Below are 17323 nucleotides of genomic sequence, written 5' to 3'. Positions count from 1 at the left end.
TCCCACCCTCACCTATGGTCATGAGCTTTGGGTAGTGACCGAAAGAACAAGATCGCGGGTACAAGCGGCCGAAATGAGCTTCCTCCGTAGGGTGGCTGGGCTCTCCCTTAGAGATAGGGTGAGAAGCTCGGCTATCAGGGAGGAGCTTGGAGTGGGCCGCTGCTCCTCCGCGTTGAGAGGAGCCAGATGAGATGGCTCGAGCATCCAACGAGGATGCCTCCCGGACGCCTCCCTGGTGAGGTGTTCAGGGCATCTCCCACCGGTAGGAGACCCCGGGGCAGACCCAGGACACGCTGGGGAAACTACATCTCTCGGCTGACCTGGGAACGTCTCGGGATCCCCCGGGAAGAGCTGGACGAAGTGGCTAGGGAGAAGGAAGTCTGGGCTTCCTTGCTTAGGCTGCTGCCCCCGTGACCCAACCCCGGTTAAGTGGTAGAAAATGGATGGATGGATGGATGGATGGATGGATGGATGGCTTCGTGTGCAGTATTTAAACTGCTGATAAAGTTGGTCGTTGTTCCCTCTTTTTCCTTTATTTTAGCGCCGCATATCTTGCATTGTGCGTTCCTCCTTTTTTCATTCAAGTGGAAGTTTTTAAACGCAAACTGCTCTACTTTTGGAGCAGCATAACTGGCTACAGGCTTGGGGCAGTCGCCATTGATAGCTAACAACCGCACTATGTTGTGTGTGCCCATGGGTTGCTTGCGTGCGTGTGATCTTGCTACCTGTCTCCAATCAATAACTAATAGCATCGACCTACAATGTAGTGAACATGCTACAAATTGTCAGACTCAACTTGACTCAAGTCATTGTCTTTCCAGTCAAGTCGAGTCTCAAGTTTTTTACCCCCGTTTAAGTTGAGTCTGAAGTCAATGTCTTTCCAGTCAAGTCGAGTCTCAAGTTTTTGACCACCAAGTCCAGTCAAGTCTGAAGTCATTGTCTTTCCAGTCAAGTCGAGTCTCAAGTTTTTTACCCTCAAGTAGAGTCGAGTCTGTTGTCATTGCCTTTCCAGTCGAGTCTCAGGTTTTTTACCCTCAAGTCGAGACGAGTCTGAAGTCATTTTCTTCCCAGTCATGTCGAGTCTCAGGTTTTTTACCCTCAAGTCGAGTCGAGTCCGAAGTCATTGTATTTCCAGTCAAATCAAGTCTCAAGTTTTTACCCTCAAGTAGAGTCGAGTCTGAAGTCATTGTCTTTCCAGTCAAATCGAGTCCCAAGTTTTTTACCATCAAGTTGAATCGAGATGCAAGTTGCCAAATTTGCAGGTCCGACTCAAGGAGAGTCTCTTTGACTCAAGTCCAATTGTCTGGTCTCTATTAACACTGGATCTGGAGTAGTAGTTTTACCTACATCAAATGTGGACACAGACTCTGAACACGAGTTCATGTGACAGCAGCCTGACAGTTAAAGGGGGAGGGGCTTCTGGAGGAGAAAGGCCTCAGCATAGTTTATGCCCCTGTACCAAATCAAAGCTGTAGCATAACCCTGTACCTATGCAGAAGCCTGTGAACACAGGCTGACGTGTTCCTCCTTCAAAACATCACAACTTGCCACAAACCCTGTGACTGGTCCGATGGGCAGCATTTATTTCTGGCATTTGCATTTCCAGAGTTGACGTGCATTAAACATACATCAGCCGTACAATCTGTTCACCTCCACTTCTCTTTTCTTTTCTGTCACCCTTCTTTCTTCTTTATAATGGCCCGTAAGATCAAAAGGAACAGCTTTTCTGTATTTCTCAGCTCCAGCTCAACATGATTTGCTCTGAGTCCCCATAGTTCAGGTGTGCAGCGTACAGAAAATGTAGCAGGGCCAAAAATCTATTTTTATCTTCTTTTCCATCCTGTCTTTATATCCCTTTCATTCTCATCCTGTTCTTTTCCTCCTCTATCATTTCCTGCTCTGCTGCTGTTTGTTGACACTGACTTCAAGCTCCTTTTGTGAGGAACAGTATATTTGATGCACACACTCCAGCTTTCACTTCCAGCATCTTGTTACTCAGCGTAAAGCGTCCGGATCAGATGACGTCCCTGTTCCCGTCAATGAGGCTCACTCATGTGTTAGTATTTCTCCGTCCACCCCACCTCCTTCCTCTGCAGCTTCTTTGTTATCTGGCCGGCAGATCCAGCATGTCAAAGTGTTTCTCGTCCACCTCTTTTCGTTGACCCTGTTTCAGGAGCTCATCTATCATTTTGACCTCCTCTTTGAGCGGTCTCACTTCCTTCTGCTTGTGTTCACTGCGCTCTTTTCCTGCTCATTTTTTTCTCTTTTACGCTTGTTATCTCAGTTCCTGCTGACAACAGGGTCTTCTGTAGGAACAGAGGCTCTGAGTTCAGAGCAAGCTGCTTGGGCTGCTGACGGAACGAATCACACATTACGTTCTATGCTGATAAATGTTGTCTTATGTTGACAGTGGAAAAAGAGAGAGCTACAGTCTGTGTACTTGATCACACAGATCAATCTAATTCAGTCTTATCACTCATAATGTAACGTAGCAATAATAATGTACAAAATCAAATATTTCTACACCACAGAAAAAGGTTTGTCTGCCCTTAACTCTCTCATTAAACCACTGATACGATTGATCCTCTGCAACATTTATCTTCTCAGTGTTTGCTTCAGTTTTCTTTTTTTCTTTTTCTTTTTTTTAAATATAAATTCAATTAAATTATTCACTTGAGCAACTTTTCTAAAACTTTGAAAATGTTTTTCCTTATAGCAAAGTTTTACTCAGGATATTAAATGTTATGAAACATTAGCATAAATGAGACAAATGTTATCTGTTAAAAAAACGTTCAGGTCAAATAAGGTTCCCAGTGAATGTTACAATTAATGTAAATTGTTCAACTTTTAGAAAAGTATGCTGCTGTACTTAAAGGATTTCTTTAAGGATTTACTCATCCAATATGTTTACGTTTTGACCTACAGAAAAAAACAAAAACAAAAAAGAAACACAAAACAAACATATATATATATATATATATATATATATATATATATATATATATATATATATATACCCATCCCTCCTGTCTGGGTATTTTTTTTTATTGTTATTTTTTTTTTATTTAAATTTCAGGACCTTATAACTGAAGAAACAACATGTCACCAGGGATTAGCATAAGCTCCGCAAAAGTATATCCTCGGACCTGGGCTCTAAATTAACACCCAATCAATGTGAAAATAAAAAGTGAAAAATTTATTTTTGTGGATAAAAGAAAATAAAAAAATACAAAGCAATGTTGCTTGCAAATCCTCTCAGTGTTGGTGGTGAAAATTGATTGGCTGGTAGCTTCAAACACTTACCATTTACATTGTCTGGTGATCAAATCCTTAGTTTAGAGACCGGCCTTGGACACAATTCTAGTCAATCCATCCTGCAGTATTGTTGTCAACACAAAGGACATCAGATATCAAAACTCCTATCCAGTCAGTTAAGGAGAAAGGACATTTTTACATGAGATAAAAAAAAAAAATAATAATAAAAAACAGAAAATTCCCTTTTTTTTCCTTTGTGTTGTTTGTGTGTGTGTGTGTGTGTGTGTGTGTGTGTGTGTGTGTGTGTGTTTCATTTCATTTCTTTCTTTCTTTCTTTCTTTCTTTCTTTCTTTCTTTCAGTTGTGAAAGAAAATGAGCGCTGCCAATCAGTGTGGGAACAGGCCCCTAACCATGTATATCGGCGTTTATGTCCCATCTATTTCCTGATCTACGGTGTAAGCCAGCTGCTATGTGGAGGTGAGGGATTATATTTGTTACGTGTGTTGTTTCTGTTGTTGAATAAATTGGCACTACACGTGACAAAAAAGCTTCTGGTGGACACAGGCCTTTAACATTCAATGACTGAAAGTGCTTTTCATTTTCTCCAGTCTACAGTAAGGTGACCGCTGATTGAATGTGAATAATTTGTTTTGCTTGTTTTGTTTTATTTTTGGGGTGCTGAAATCCAACAAAAGCTGAAAAAAGAATAAATTAATAAGGTAAGTTTCAGGTTAAAAAGACAAGTCCTTTTCTGACAGTAATTCTCTTTTTTTCTCTCTCTCTCTAACCGCTGGCTTTCCAGTTATTTTCAGATTCTTCCTGATTCTCCTCTTATTGAACCAAGTCTAACCCGTGTCTTTGGGTTGGCACTGATGTGGTGTAACCAGTGATACCCAAATCCAGCTTTCCATGCCTTCCCCTCCCACATACATGTTCATTCATCCATACGGCCAATTAGTGAAGCATTGCAGCCATTGTTATGGACTCAAAGAGATGAATCAACCACCCAGGTGACAGTCAGCACCTGAATCAGTCAGTCAGTCAATATGCCAACCCAAGGAGACGTAGGGAGGGACATCTGTCTTCTTCCCCTATGGCTGATTTATTTCCCGATCACCGACCAATTGATCCCAGAGGGGGATGTGTTGGTGTGTGTGTGTGTCTGTGGGGGGTAAAGCTTACTGCGGCATGCAAATCAGAGCCTATAGAACAGAAACAAATGTATCGGAGGGATTTCTGCTGAGTTGGATTACTCTGAAAGCCCCAGAGTAGAGAAGGGAGCCTCATGGTCTGATATTCTCCTCCTTTCTCTGAAATTTCTTCTCTATTATTGCTATAGATTTAAACAGAGAAATCAATACACTGAGAAGTCCTTTCCTAGGATAACCTTTTTACTGAGTTTTGAGAAAGGACAAAATGGAAATACTCCCAGACCAAGGTCAGAAATGTCTTCCACCGTGATCAGAAAGCAGTGGTTTGTAGGGGTTTGTACGAGAGATGAATCAAACAGAAACTAAATTCAATATATGGTTTCAGGATGAGATGTCTTCTTAGTTCCTCCTTAAAAGCAGCTCAGAAAGATGTTTGAGAAATGTGCAGAAACATGTCGAAAAGCACATCCTTAATCTGTTCCCAACTTCAAGATAAAGATTTTAGAGTCTTGACTTTTTTCTCCTGCTGACAGACAGTAGCATCATAGATTCAGTGTAATACAGATATTGGCCTCTGTTTACACTGACTACTTCTTTATTGACACCTGAGGAGCTATAGATATTGATTGCTGTCAGACAACACAAACAGAGGACATTCACGGCAGCCATCACATTTGAGGCTGTGTCAGTGATATAATACAAGCCCATTAAAGGACATTTTCAGCAATTAAATTCAATCCAACTTAATTTTTTAAGCACTTTAAAAACAGACACAGTTAACCGAAGTGCTGTACAGAATAAATAGATAAATTAACTAATTAATCATTTCATCAATTAATTTCATAGCTGCCATGAGATAAAAGAACACTTCATAAAAAAATACAAAAATTGAAAATAAAAACATAAAACATTAGGAAAAAAAGCACACAGAAGTGAAATAATATACATAAATAAATAAATGAACAAAGAAATAAAGTCGATGACTAATGTGCCCCGGAAAAAAAAAGTGTGCCTGTTAAAAGACATGTAGCTGCATTCTGACTCATTTGGAGACAGGCCATTGTGGACCCTCTAACCCCATATACAAAGTGTCACAGTAATGGAGCCGAGTAGTAACAAAAGCGTGGGTTACCGTCTCAAAGTGCTGTCTTGAAATAATTGGCTTTGGCCAGCTGTCTCTAGTGGAAAAAGCTTGATTTAACAACAGCCTTAATCTGACTGTTGAGCTGTAGGTCAGTGTCCACTTTAACTCCTAGGTTTGTGATGGAGTGTTTGGTATATTGGGTCAAGGAACCCAGATCTACAAAGGGGGTCTCAATGGTACCACTGAAAACCATCATCTCTGTCCTGTTATCGTTAAAATGTAAAAAGTTTAGGGCCATCCAAGCCTCAATGTCATCAAGACAGTCAAACAACAGTTTAACAGAGTACTCATTGTTCTTTTTAAGGGGCACACACATCTGAAGTCTGCATAACAGTAGAATGCAATGACATGTTTTCTAAGTATTGCACTAGAGAAGAAGAAGAGAAGAGGAGAGGGCCCCAAACTGAGCCCTGTGGGACCCCGCACAAGAGAGGAGCAGAGCAGGAAGAGTCACCAAGGTTGACACAGAAAGTTTGATCAGTCAAGTACAACCTGAACCACTCAAGAGCTATGCCCCGATGCCCACCCAATGCTCCAAATGAGAGATCAAGACATCATGATCCACTGAGTCAAATATAGAAGAACAAGGATAAAACAGCCACCAGGGTTAGAACTATATTTTCGTTGAATTGTTGTAAGAAATGGCAGTTTGGAGATTGGCCAGATGTTAGAAAGAACTGCAGAATTCAGACCAGGGATTTTCATCAGAGTTTAAGCTACTGTTTGTTTTAACAGTTAAAGCACCACACCTGAGGACAGGCTGCTACTAATGACTGCAGTGACTGATGGACCTACAGTGGAGATAACCTATTTACACAAGCAAGCAGGGGCAGCATTATTTGGGGCATGGATCCATTGATGACGCATTCAAGTGTCGTACAAGTGATCAGAGTTGAGGTCTGTTACTCAAAAAAGTAAAGAGTTACCCGTTACTTGATACTATTGAAAAAAGTAGTGCCTTGCACTACTTGATTACTCCATGGAAATAGTAACGAAGTTACACTACTCGTTACACTACTCGTTACACTACTTTATCCCCCTGATACATCTTTATATGCTTCAAGAGATCCGCGGTTGTGTTCCATGCAGTATTCAGCCTCTTATTTCCTGGACATAACTTGCATTTTACGGTCACGCTCTTCTCCTTCTGCTCTACAAAATCCAAATAATGTGCATATGAACTGTCACAGTAAAATTGGTTGCCTTATATAAATCTGTGCCCCACTGACAACACCACACTCCCTCCCACTGTAAATGCCCCCTTTAGAGGATAATTTCCGTTTATACAGCTTTTACATTGTTTAAAGAATCAAGTAGAACAAAATACTCACCCAGAAGGCTTTCCTGATCCAAGCAGTGCTTTGGGAGATATTTAGATCCAAAATCGTGCAGCGGGCGCCCGTATAATGGGATCCATCGGGGCATAGACAACGCGCTCCTAAAACTGCATTTACCATCCAAAAACTCGTGTTTTTCATCAATATTCCATCATGGTCCGCTTCATGTGCAGTACTCTCTGGAGAGCCGACTGCGCATGCGCAGTACTTTCTGGAGAGCTGACTCCTTTCTTTGAGGGTAAACAAAGTCTTCGTCAGTTCAGAGATCAGTACAGCCACACAGCACTGTCTGGAGTGACTTGGAGCGAGTAGTTGCTCGTATGGCCACTGTTCAATCTACTGGTGGTAATAAAAAGAACTCCGCTTAAATAGTAACATTTTGGTTGCTCTATTTGCCGTCGTTGTAAAAGTAACGATCGTGGCGTTTCATTTGTAACTCCAGTTTAACTACTAATCTAGGAGGAGTAGTGCTGTTACACTACTCGTTCCTATCAAAAGTAATTTAACTACTTGTGACGTTCGTTACTTGTAGTTATATACCCAACTCTGCAAGTGATGTGATATAAAACACTCTTGGGAGGAATTCTGTATGTGGTTTTTCACATCCTTTCTTGTCTGCTATTAATAGCTAATGTCAGATGCAAAAACAAAAAAAAAATAAAAATAATAATAATAATAAAAAAAAAGCAGAGATAAACGAGAAACAAGAGATAAAATATTACACATGTAATGTAAAAAAAAAAAAAAAAAAAAAAAAAAAAAACAACAACTATGAAATGGGAAGCTAAATGTGAGATCACTTTAACTGTGTATTTGCAATGTTATCATGTCTTAAATGTATCTGTCAAAACATAATATACCAACAAAGAAACAAAAAAAAAAACCTAAAAATTCACCATATTTTACATTAAAATAAATTCCGTGTGCACAGTATCTTAACTAGCGTCCTTAAATGACAGCAATACACTACAAATAAACTCATGTTTGGCTGTGGGTTAATTTCTCATCAAATCTTATTGTGTTAAACAGAAACCACACTGACCAGACTGGACATGATTCATAATTCAAGCAATTACAGACTGAATTAAGGCCTAGATTATAAGTAATGAAGAAAAAAATAACTGCAATTGCAATAAGCACAACTTTTCAGATGAGTCTTTAGTGGAAAAACTCATCAAGGAAAACTTACTTGCTGTATTGGTAGCTATAAAATTTAACACAATCAATTAAAACCTAATTTATGTCCTGTGATGCGGATATTTTAAATGTGTGAGATAATTTGACTAACAGCAATTATATTTGGTAATTTGAGTTTTTGCAGTGCAGAAAAAAAAGTAACAGAAATGTGGGGTGTCTTTTTTCTGCTCTTCTGTAATTTTCTTTTTCTTGTCAGTAGTCAAGCTCAAGTGTCCTTTGTTGAGGAAATTTCTGGAAGCTTGACCACTTGAAGAAGAAAACTGAGGAGACTCAGACAGCTTAAGCTGAAATAAAGCTCCATTGAGAAGAAGTGACACACAGCACACTTGGTTGTTTAGTGTAATTCAGTGTCACTTCAAACACACCACTCTTTGTGGTTAGTATTTTTCATTTCTGAAGTTGCCATGTCTTTCTGACTAGCCAGGTTTGTCGCTACTGCAATAACACAATCCATCAACCGTTCATGGATGCAAGGGGTGTATCTGATCCAGTTCAGTCTGGAGCCTCACTGTCCCTGTATACAGATAACTCTAAGGCCAAATGCAGGTCTTTGACTATGCTTGACACATACAAAGGCAAGTTACAGAGAAAAATAAAAAGAAACAAAACACTGTAAGAAATTTCTGACACATCTGCCATTACTACAGAATAAATCCCAAAAAATTGTTTTGAGCAGAGAAATGGACAGACGTTTCTTCTCACTGCTAACATTTTCAAGCAAGAGTAGTGTTATCACAGGGACTAATTGGTCTGTATGTCATCAGTGGTTCCATGTTCTCAGGATATTGATGCCTCAAATACACTTGATGCATCTGCAGTCCAGCTCCAGCAAGTATGACTGACAGACAGCTGGAGTGACGAGTCCGAGGAGTTCCTGTGCTTCCTCATTGATAAGTCTCTCTTCATTCATGTTGGGCTGTAAAACCTTCAACCTGTTGACTCCTGGGGTGCTTCCCAATGTGCCAAAATGCAGTCTCCTCTGTCCTCTCTCCTCCGCGACACCGGAAGTACTTTGTGAGCAGCCATGTTGGAGGACATTCCAAAGCGCCAAATGCGCTCGGAGGAGAGAGGAGAGAGGAGAGAGGAGACTGGGCTGGAGGAGGTATAATCGAGGAAACACAAGTGCAGGCTTCGCGGAAGTCTTTTCACTGACAGACACGCCCCCTTGTGACGTATCAGAGCCGGCTATAAATCGTCAGCTGTCCACATGTGTGAAACGTGAGCACCATGGAGCAGGACAAGCTGTTTAAGTGTAAGTAGCAACTTCTTGGGAAGTATTTTAGTGAGTGTATCCACATTCGACACAAAGCAGTCGACGTGTCATATGTTCCCTTAGACTCTGAGCAGTTAAGCCTGGCTCACACTACAGGATTGTCGCCCTGATTTAACCCAGATTCGGTCCTCCCGACAATCGGGGAAGAAATCTGGTCGGGGACTAAAATCGGGCCCGACGTTCAGCCAAGATTATCTTCTAGTGTGAGCGGTTGACAGATGAATCTTTAGCCCCACAATCGTCTCACAGACTCGTCGGAGCCGCCCCGATAATTTTCAAACATGTTTGATATTTATCTGGATGATTACAACATTCATTCTCACTGAGGATGACAACAGACAATTAGAAAGAGCCTCAGAGACCGGACAACAGACAACAAACAGGCTGAAAGTGAAACTGAAGGCTCCGGGTCAGCTGACTGCGCGCTCCACTGGCCCACTCGAGACAAATGCCTTTAAAAATAACACATAATCACACCATTTTCATACAGCAGCAAACTGTTGTTTTATCAGTGATGGGTGTGAGATCATGTCATTATTGGCTGATACAGCAACAGTTTCACCTCTGTCCCTCTGCGTGAGCGTAATGGGTGAGAGGCACCGCTGCAGACAGCTCCGCTTCTCTCTCCTCCTGTCCCACCAGTGCGCTAAAAACCTCAGATCAAACAACTGAGCACATGTGGTCCATCACTCTCTCTGGTCAAATAATCTTGGTGAAATCCTGTATGTGCTGGTCAGTATTTTCAAATCTAGTAGTTAGTGCGTGCTTAAGATTTAAGAGAAGATGATCTGTGAAGATTATATGTGAGATACAGCCCGATTTCAGAATCTCATAAGATGTTTAAAATCCTGTAGTGTGAGCCAGGCTTAACTGAATTTCAGTGGGGTTTTTTTATGTCTTTTTTATTTTCTTCACTGTGTAAAGAAATATTTGGCTCATCATTTAAAAGAATTCTGCGCCGAACATATGACATCACAGAAAATAGCGAACACTACCATGGGGCAGTTCTTCCAGGTTTTCCATCTGTTGTCTGTCCTGATTTTTCTGTGTTGTTTGTGTTTGTAACTGTGAGGTTGCTACAGTAGACAGTCTGTTCAGGAAAACACAGATGAGATTACATTAGACAACTTTATTTATCATGCAATTCACTTTTTGCAGTCTACTCAAACCATACATACATTTACAAACAGCAAACATGGACAATTACAAATTTAAAAAAGTCAGCAGGTGACAGAGATGCTCATTGACACATATCGACCCTCAGTAGACCCTGAGGGTCAGGCACATTATAATGCACATTAATGAAAATCATTTTTTATGACATTTGTAGCTCCTGATCCAATCAAAACACCAAAATGACGGGCATTTAGCATACAAACACAATCACACAGAGTAAAAATAATGATTTTGATGAATTCATGGCCTATGTTATCCCTACTATGATGACCTCTGCAAAAACAATGCATTGTTCTTCCTTTTAGGGAGTGAAGAAGTCACCAAAAAACTTATAGAACTCCGAATCCAGCACGACGGCCTCTTTACGGGGAAGAGGCATACGGCCAAGAAGGCGTGGACGTGAGTTTTCAGTTCATGCTGGATCATGTAAACATGCTAACCAATAAAGAAATTTGGGAAACAGATTTCTATTGTATTTTATATGTACAGAAAATGTTACTGTTAAAGCTGTGAGTATATTGGCATATTGAATAAGTCCCATTTGACTGACATTAAATAAATTCTGACATTCCAATAAATTGGAGGACAGTGCAAGTGATGGAATAGACTGATCATGTTTATTGCCTGCAGGGAAATCATCCGCCTCCTTAACTTGCAGGGGCAGGTGACACAGGGCCAGGTGTCCAAAAAGTGGGACAACCTAAAAAGAAAATATAAAGTAAGTAGTAGAACCGACCTGGATACAGTTCATGTTATTGGAGATATTGATGAAGATTTGTGTGTCTCCACATGACATATTAGAGTACTTTTCTGCTGTTCTCATTCCACTGAAGAACACTCTCTTTTTGTTTTAGGAGCTACGGAACCCACCGACAGGGACGGGCACAGATGGGGGGGAGGCCACAGCAGCAACTTGGCCATGGTTTTCCCTCATGCATGAGGCCATCGGGGCACGGCCATGTATTGAGCCGCCAGTGCTGATGGACTCATGTGTGGGGGAAAACCCTCATACAGATGCTGCTGGGGCCTTCATGGCTGGCCCATCATCAACCGTGGGATCTGCAGCCTGTCGCCGGACCTTGGAGGAGGAGGAAGAGGAGGAGGAGGAAGAAACAGAAGCTCAGCCCGGCACAAGCTGTGGATCCTGTAATATAATATTTTGTTGTATAAAAGTCTCTGATGTTTGTCTTTCCTCCATCTGGTGGTGGTTTCATTGTCTGCTATTCATTTAAGGGTTTTTATTCTTGTACTCCTCACATTTGTCTTTACCTTTTTCCCACATCTTTACTTGGTAAAGTGGTTTGGAATACTGTTTAAATAAGTGTTTGCTAAATAGGTTTGTTATCATTCACAGATGATGGGCCATCCACCTCCACCTGTCCTCGTCCCCCTCCAAGGAAGAGGACAAGGCCCAACCGGGGGGCCCTTCTTAACTTCCTCAAAGAAGAGGCAGCTCGAGAGGAGGAAAGGTTCAAGGCAACATATGAGCAGAATGAGAGGTTGATTTGTCTTTTAAAAGAACTGTCTAAAAACAAATGAAGACGTTTTGGAAGCCATTTTTATTTACAACAAATGAAGGCGTTTTGGAAGCCATTTTTATTTACAACAAATGAAGGCATTTTGGAAGCCATTTTTATTTACAACAAATGAAGGCATTTTGGAAGCCATTTTTATTTACAACAAATGAAGGCGTTTTAGAAGCCTTTTTTTATTTATTACAATCTTTTAAAAAGTAAAAATGTAATTTCTAACTTGTATGTTCCAGAAATTATTTATGTTCCTTTACATTTGGATTCTTGTTTGCAAACGGATGTCCATATTCCACATGATTTTAACTTGGAAGTAGTGTAGGACTCTGTATTACACTCGTCTAAGAACCCCTAACACAGACAGATTCATCTGAACTTTATTCACAGGACAAGTGACGACCCATAAACTTTACAATATGAAGCTGAAGGCTGACCCAAACTGTTCTCTCTGTCATACGGGCTCAATAGGTACCTATTTTCACATGGTGTGGGAATGTCCAGGAGTGGCATATTTCTGGGAGGTGGTGAGGAACAGTATGTCCAATTAGTTGTCTTGTGATATCCCCCTTTCACCTTTGCTTTTGATCCTCGGTGATGTGTCTCAGCTGAAATGTCATAAAATGCAAAAAAAGAATCTTTTTGGCTGGCTTGACTGATACTAAGAAGATGGTCGCCATAAGATGGAAACCTCCACACTTGTTGTCTCACCGTCAGTGGGTACTAACTTTTATCGATGTGGCCTACTTCGAATTATCCACAGCGTGGATGCATAATGCAAAGGAAGAAACTATAGAGCTGTTGAAATGAACTGTGACTGATTTTAAAGCCCTTTTGGTATGAGGCATGCATGCGTGGGTTTGTGGTATTCATGTGTTCTGTTGTATGATTGTATGTTATATCATTTTGTCATGTACAGATGCAAATTCTTGCCTTTAATGTCCTGGACCTTGTTTGTTAGTTTTAGTGCGTAATTAATTGTTCTGTGTTGTTCTATACGACAAACACAATAAATATTTGATCACAAAAAAAGTCTTTGAAATGTCATGATTGTTTTTATTGAAATGACACTTGGAAAACATTAGAAAAGAGAAAAACACATGGAAATGCAATGTAGGCCAAATATTTACATGTTACAAAGGCTCTGACCTATCTTAGGATAGATATTTTTCTTCTTTTACATGTCAGGTTGTACACATTTACAATTTATCAAAGTGATGTGAAACCTCTTCACATGAACAAGCAAAAGACAATACTGCTTTGGCTGAGGCTTTGGAATTAGGCTTGCCAAGAAAAAAGTGTTGTCTGTCTGTGTCCCCCATTGACACAGGAACAGGCTGCAGTATACCCTAAAGTTAAATACAACACACAAACATACGGGAGGTCGTTCCAACAACTTTACTGTAATGCAAGACATTATGTACAGTTTCTAGACAGTTTAGCGCCCAAATGAAGATATGCTATTCACGATCTGGGTGATTGAATTTGTCCCATCATCCTGGTGCATCGGAGTGTGTAGCTGCAATTTAATCTATGATATGAGTTCAGTCAGCCCCTTTACAGTGTAAACATACAGATCACATTCAATCAATGCATTTACGCACATCAGAAAAGCGATTCTCACTTCTTAAGAAGTAACAGTTGAAGAGTCTTCAGTGAGCCACAACTGAACCTTAAGTAGGACTTCAGACATAACTCAAACTAAAAGAAAAAACCAAAAGAAATAATGGCACACGGCTTATCATACAGAGTGGTGGCCTGTGTCCCTGCCTCCATGCCCCCAAGTCTACAGATAGTCATGGTCATTTAACTCGACTGGGTGCACAAGTGGAGCGGAGAGCAGCCCTGCCAGGCGGTCTCGCTGGCCATGTCCGCTTTGTTCCCCCCTCACTGGACGAGGTGGATGCACACCAATGTCCCCCACATCCTCCACAGGCTCGAGGATGTCCCCCGCTGTGAGGCAGATGTTGTGTAGCACTGCACAGGCGGTGATGACTGAGGGGACAAAGGTGTGCTTGACCTCCAGAGCCTTGAAGAACAGCGATCTCCAGCGTGCTTTTAACATACCAAAGGCCCGCTCTATAATACAGCGGGCCTTGGCATGGTGCTGGTTGAAACGCATCTGCACCCTGCCCTCCAATGGTTCCTTATATGGAGTGATGATGGCCACAGGTGTTTGGGTGCAGGGGTAGCCACCATCACCCACAATAAAGTAACCTACAGAGAAAAGGATAATAGAAATCAATTGAAATGTGACATATCTAGGAATATTATAGTAGGCTGCTTATCTTACCTGGAGGGGGGTACAGAGCCTCTCTGTAGATCCTGCTGTTCTTCAAGACTCTGGTGTCATGGACGGAGCCAGGATACCCAACAAAGGTGTTGATGAAAAAGCCCTTCCCGTCACATACAGCTTGCAATTGTATGGACGGGAAGAGCTTTCTGTTGATGTAATCCTGGCCTCCGGGTCCTGGGGGGGTTTTGATGCGGACATGGCAGCCATCAATGGAGCCCACACATCTGGAGAACACTGGAGAGTTGGCCAGCTGGGAAAATGTTTGGCCAACTTCCTCCAGGTCTCCAGCAGTGGGCAACCTGATGACCTCCTGACGCAGGGCTGCGATTTTCTCCACTCCACCGTGCACCAGTCTGCACACTGTAGACATGGGGACATGGAAGGTCTGGGACACCACACTGTATGATAAGCCGTGTGCCAGCCAGTACACGGTCATCAGAACCTGCACTTCATGTGACCAGCCTTGTGCAGTCTTTGATGGCAGGATCCTCATGAGTGCCTCCATAGACTGTCTGCTCAGTCTGTAGCTGGCCATGAGGTCCTGTCCATCAAAAAACGCAGCAAGGACTGGCACATGCAGGTTCATCTGACCGTATACTGGCTCGTGGTCCATCTACAAGACAAAGAAGACTGGGTTACTTTCCACACTTGACTGAACAGTTTCCCAGTAAATTTGAGTACCTGTAGGATCCATCAAACAATAACTGAACTGTGTGTTCCGAGCCAAGATGTATAGATTCTTACACACTTTGTATTTAGTGTCTGATGTTATGCAGTATGGACTTATGTTTGGCTCTTTCATAGGCTACAGATGACATTGCTGTCGCAGTTTAAATTGATTTTGTTTGCTACATACCTCATGAAACCACAGAAATGCATGTCGCAGGCGCTGCAGTCTGCGCCTGCGACGTTGTAAATGCCCTCTGAGGACAGCGGCAGCTGCAACAAACTCCATGTGTGAATGGTTATTTTTATTTTGCAAGTATTTGGGTACAGCATTACCTCCAACTTATATAGGGGCCTGGTGACAGGCATTCACAATTAAGTTAATGACCAAACAAGAATCAGCTGGCATGATTTGACATGGTTCTTTTCAGCTGGTGTGAGACCACTGACAGGATCACATTGTTACCACAAATTTCAATATTATTTTTTTTTGGGGGGGGGGGGGGGGGGGGGGGGGGGGGGGGGTTGAGTGCTTATAGCAGAATAAACGCATTATTTATGAACACAAAGTGGCCCCAACATAAGAATTAAAAACTATCACTCCAGGCCTGGTAAAACGTGACATTTTTCTTTTTTATTCATGAACACAGTCATGTTAAACTGATCTAAAAGTGAATATGAATTTCCCGTGGTCGAGCGCCCTGTCGTTTACATTATTTTCCTTAACTTAGTTTAGTTTGTCCCGTGCGCTCAGACCGGTTTATCCAGCTGTGACGCCGCCATCACTACAAGACTGACGTCATGTGACGCTTCGGAGGAGAGGACATCTCAATGCTCATAAAATGAACCTCCTCGTCTCCTCTCTCCTCTCTTTCGTTTCCTCGCGTCTCTGGCATGCATCTCTGGTGGGCGGGACTAAGACGCAAGTGGAGGAGGCGAGTGGAGGAGGCGTGGATGGAACTTTGGAGCTTTGAGAAGCACCCCTGGTCTGGCTCCACTCATTATGTCCGTTTGTTGTTGTAGTCAAGATAAATACGAACTGGTTTTGACACAGTTTGTTTTATTTTGAAAGTCACTGGGTGTTTTTAGTAAGTTTCCATGCAGTACTTTCTGTCCTGCTTGATCATGATAGACATGCAGCCGGACCACAATGGAGCAAAACCAGTGTGTCAACAAAATAACTTGAATGGAAACCCATCTGATCTGATGCTGTGATGGAGTGGAGATAGAAAGGAGATGCATTTAGTGTATTAGAGTTAGTGTGGCTTTGCACACCGGCTCTCTGATTGTCTCCAATTTGCACTAATGATTAACACCTGTGTGAGTTGAGAAGTGGTTTCAAAAGGAACAGACTGAGCACTACTAGTGAGAATGCTTCTTCCACTGATCGAACACAGATTGAATACTTCTTCTGCTGACCAAACATAGACTGAAAAAGGAAGAACAATACTCATCTTGGCTGCGGACCTGGTGAGTGGACTGAACTGAAGAGTGCTACCGTAGTTTAGCCTTTCAACCTTCGCCTCACTGATGTTCACTTTCACTTATCTCAGAACCAACCAGAGTTACAGCTGCATGTTGAGCATCGCAGGACGAATGAAAGCACTTTGAGGACACGGTGTGCAGACTGACACCTTTATGGACACAAGAAACAGACTGATATGCTCTGTGTACCTTTACGCATGTGCTCAACCAGGGCAGGCTTGGCGTCAGAAGACGAGAAAGAATGATGACGACTAATGGATGGTGAGCTACCTGAAGGAATCTGGATGAACCCTTTGTCTTGAATTAAGTCCCCCCAGCCATTTTTCCCACTGGCGTGGTAGGGTTCTTATGAATGAACACCCCTTTTTTTACCCTCTACTTTATAATTCAAGATTTAGAGTGATAAACTGGCAGTGAGCTGCTTAAGAGGCGCTTGGTTTTGGTTTTGTCCCACTCACTAAATAGAGTATTTTTATGATTTTTAAGGGCTGCTGAAGATCCCATTCTATTTTATTTGTCTTCTGATAAACATTGAAGAGGGGTATTATTGTTTCTTAAAAGATAATATTTGTGGTAGAAACATTTTACTGGTTAATTATACCAACTAAGTGATTTTTTTTTTGTTGAAACCCTTTCTTAAGATAACTGGTAAAATGATTTAACTCTGGTTTGTGTTTGTCGGTTTACCCACCGAGCTCCAGAGAGACGAGCCTTGCTTGACATCTAGCTGAATATCTTAAAACATCATAAATCTATATATACATACACATACACTCACATACAAACATATTCATAGTTAATATAATCTTGTAATTGT

At 41.6% G+C, this 17323-nt stretch overlaps 2 protein-coding genes across 2 annotated transcripts; one reads left to right on the top strand and one right to left on the bottom strand.

Moving 5' to 3' along the window:
- The first annotated feature begins 9051 nt into the window (after positions 1 to 9051).
- LOC141806935 (uncharacterized) lies at positions 9052 to 13002 on the top strand. The gene is made up of 5 exons (XM_074692660.1): positions 9052 to 9336; positions 10839 to 10932; positions 11164 to 11251; positions 11388 to 11679; positions 11888 to 13002. Exons 1-5 carry the CDS (start codon positions 9312 to 9314, stop codon positions 12070 to 12072), a joined length of 684 nt encoding a protein of 227 aa, XP_074548761.1. The 5' UTR covers positions 9052 to 9311; the 3' UTR covers positions 12073 to 13002.
- Positions 13003 to 13845: 843 nt separating this feature from the next.
- On the bottom strand, positions 13846 to 14968 carry LOC141806737 (uncharacterized). The gene is made up of 2 exons (XM_074692400.1): positions 14353 to 14968; positions 13846 to 14276 (listed from the first exon to the last, which is right to left on the bottom strand). Exons 1-2 carry the CDS (start codon positions 14966 to 14968, stop codon positions 13846 to 13848), a joined length of 1047 nt encoding a protein of 348 aa, XP_074548501.1.
- Positions 14969 to 17323: the final 2355 nt, after the last annotated feature.

The sequence above is a fragment of the Halichoeres trimaculatus genome, unplaced genomic scaffold (assembly GCF_033239565.1).
Source record: "Halichoeres trimaculatus isolate MK-OKI-2021-1 unplaced genomic scaffold, fHalTri1.1 fHalTri1_scaffold_17, whole genome shotgun sequence".
NCBI classification, from domain to species: domain Eukaryota; kingdom Metazoa; phylum Chordata; class Actinopteri; order Labriformes; family Labridae; genus Halichoeres; species Halichoeres trimaculatus.
The sequence above is the reverse complement of the archived record's forward strand: the minus strand, read 5'-3'. Positions and strand labels throughout refer to the sequence as shown.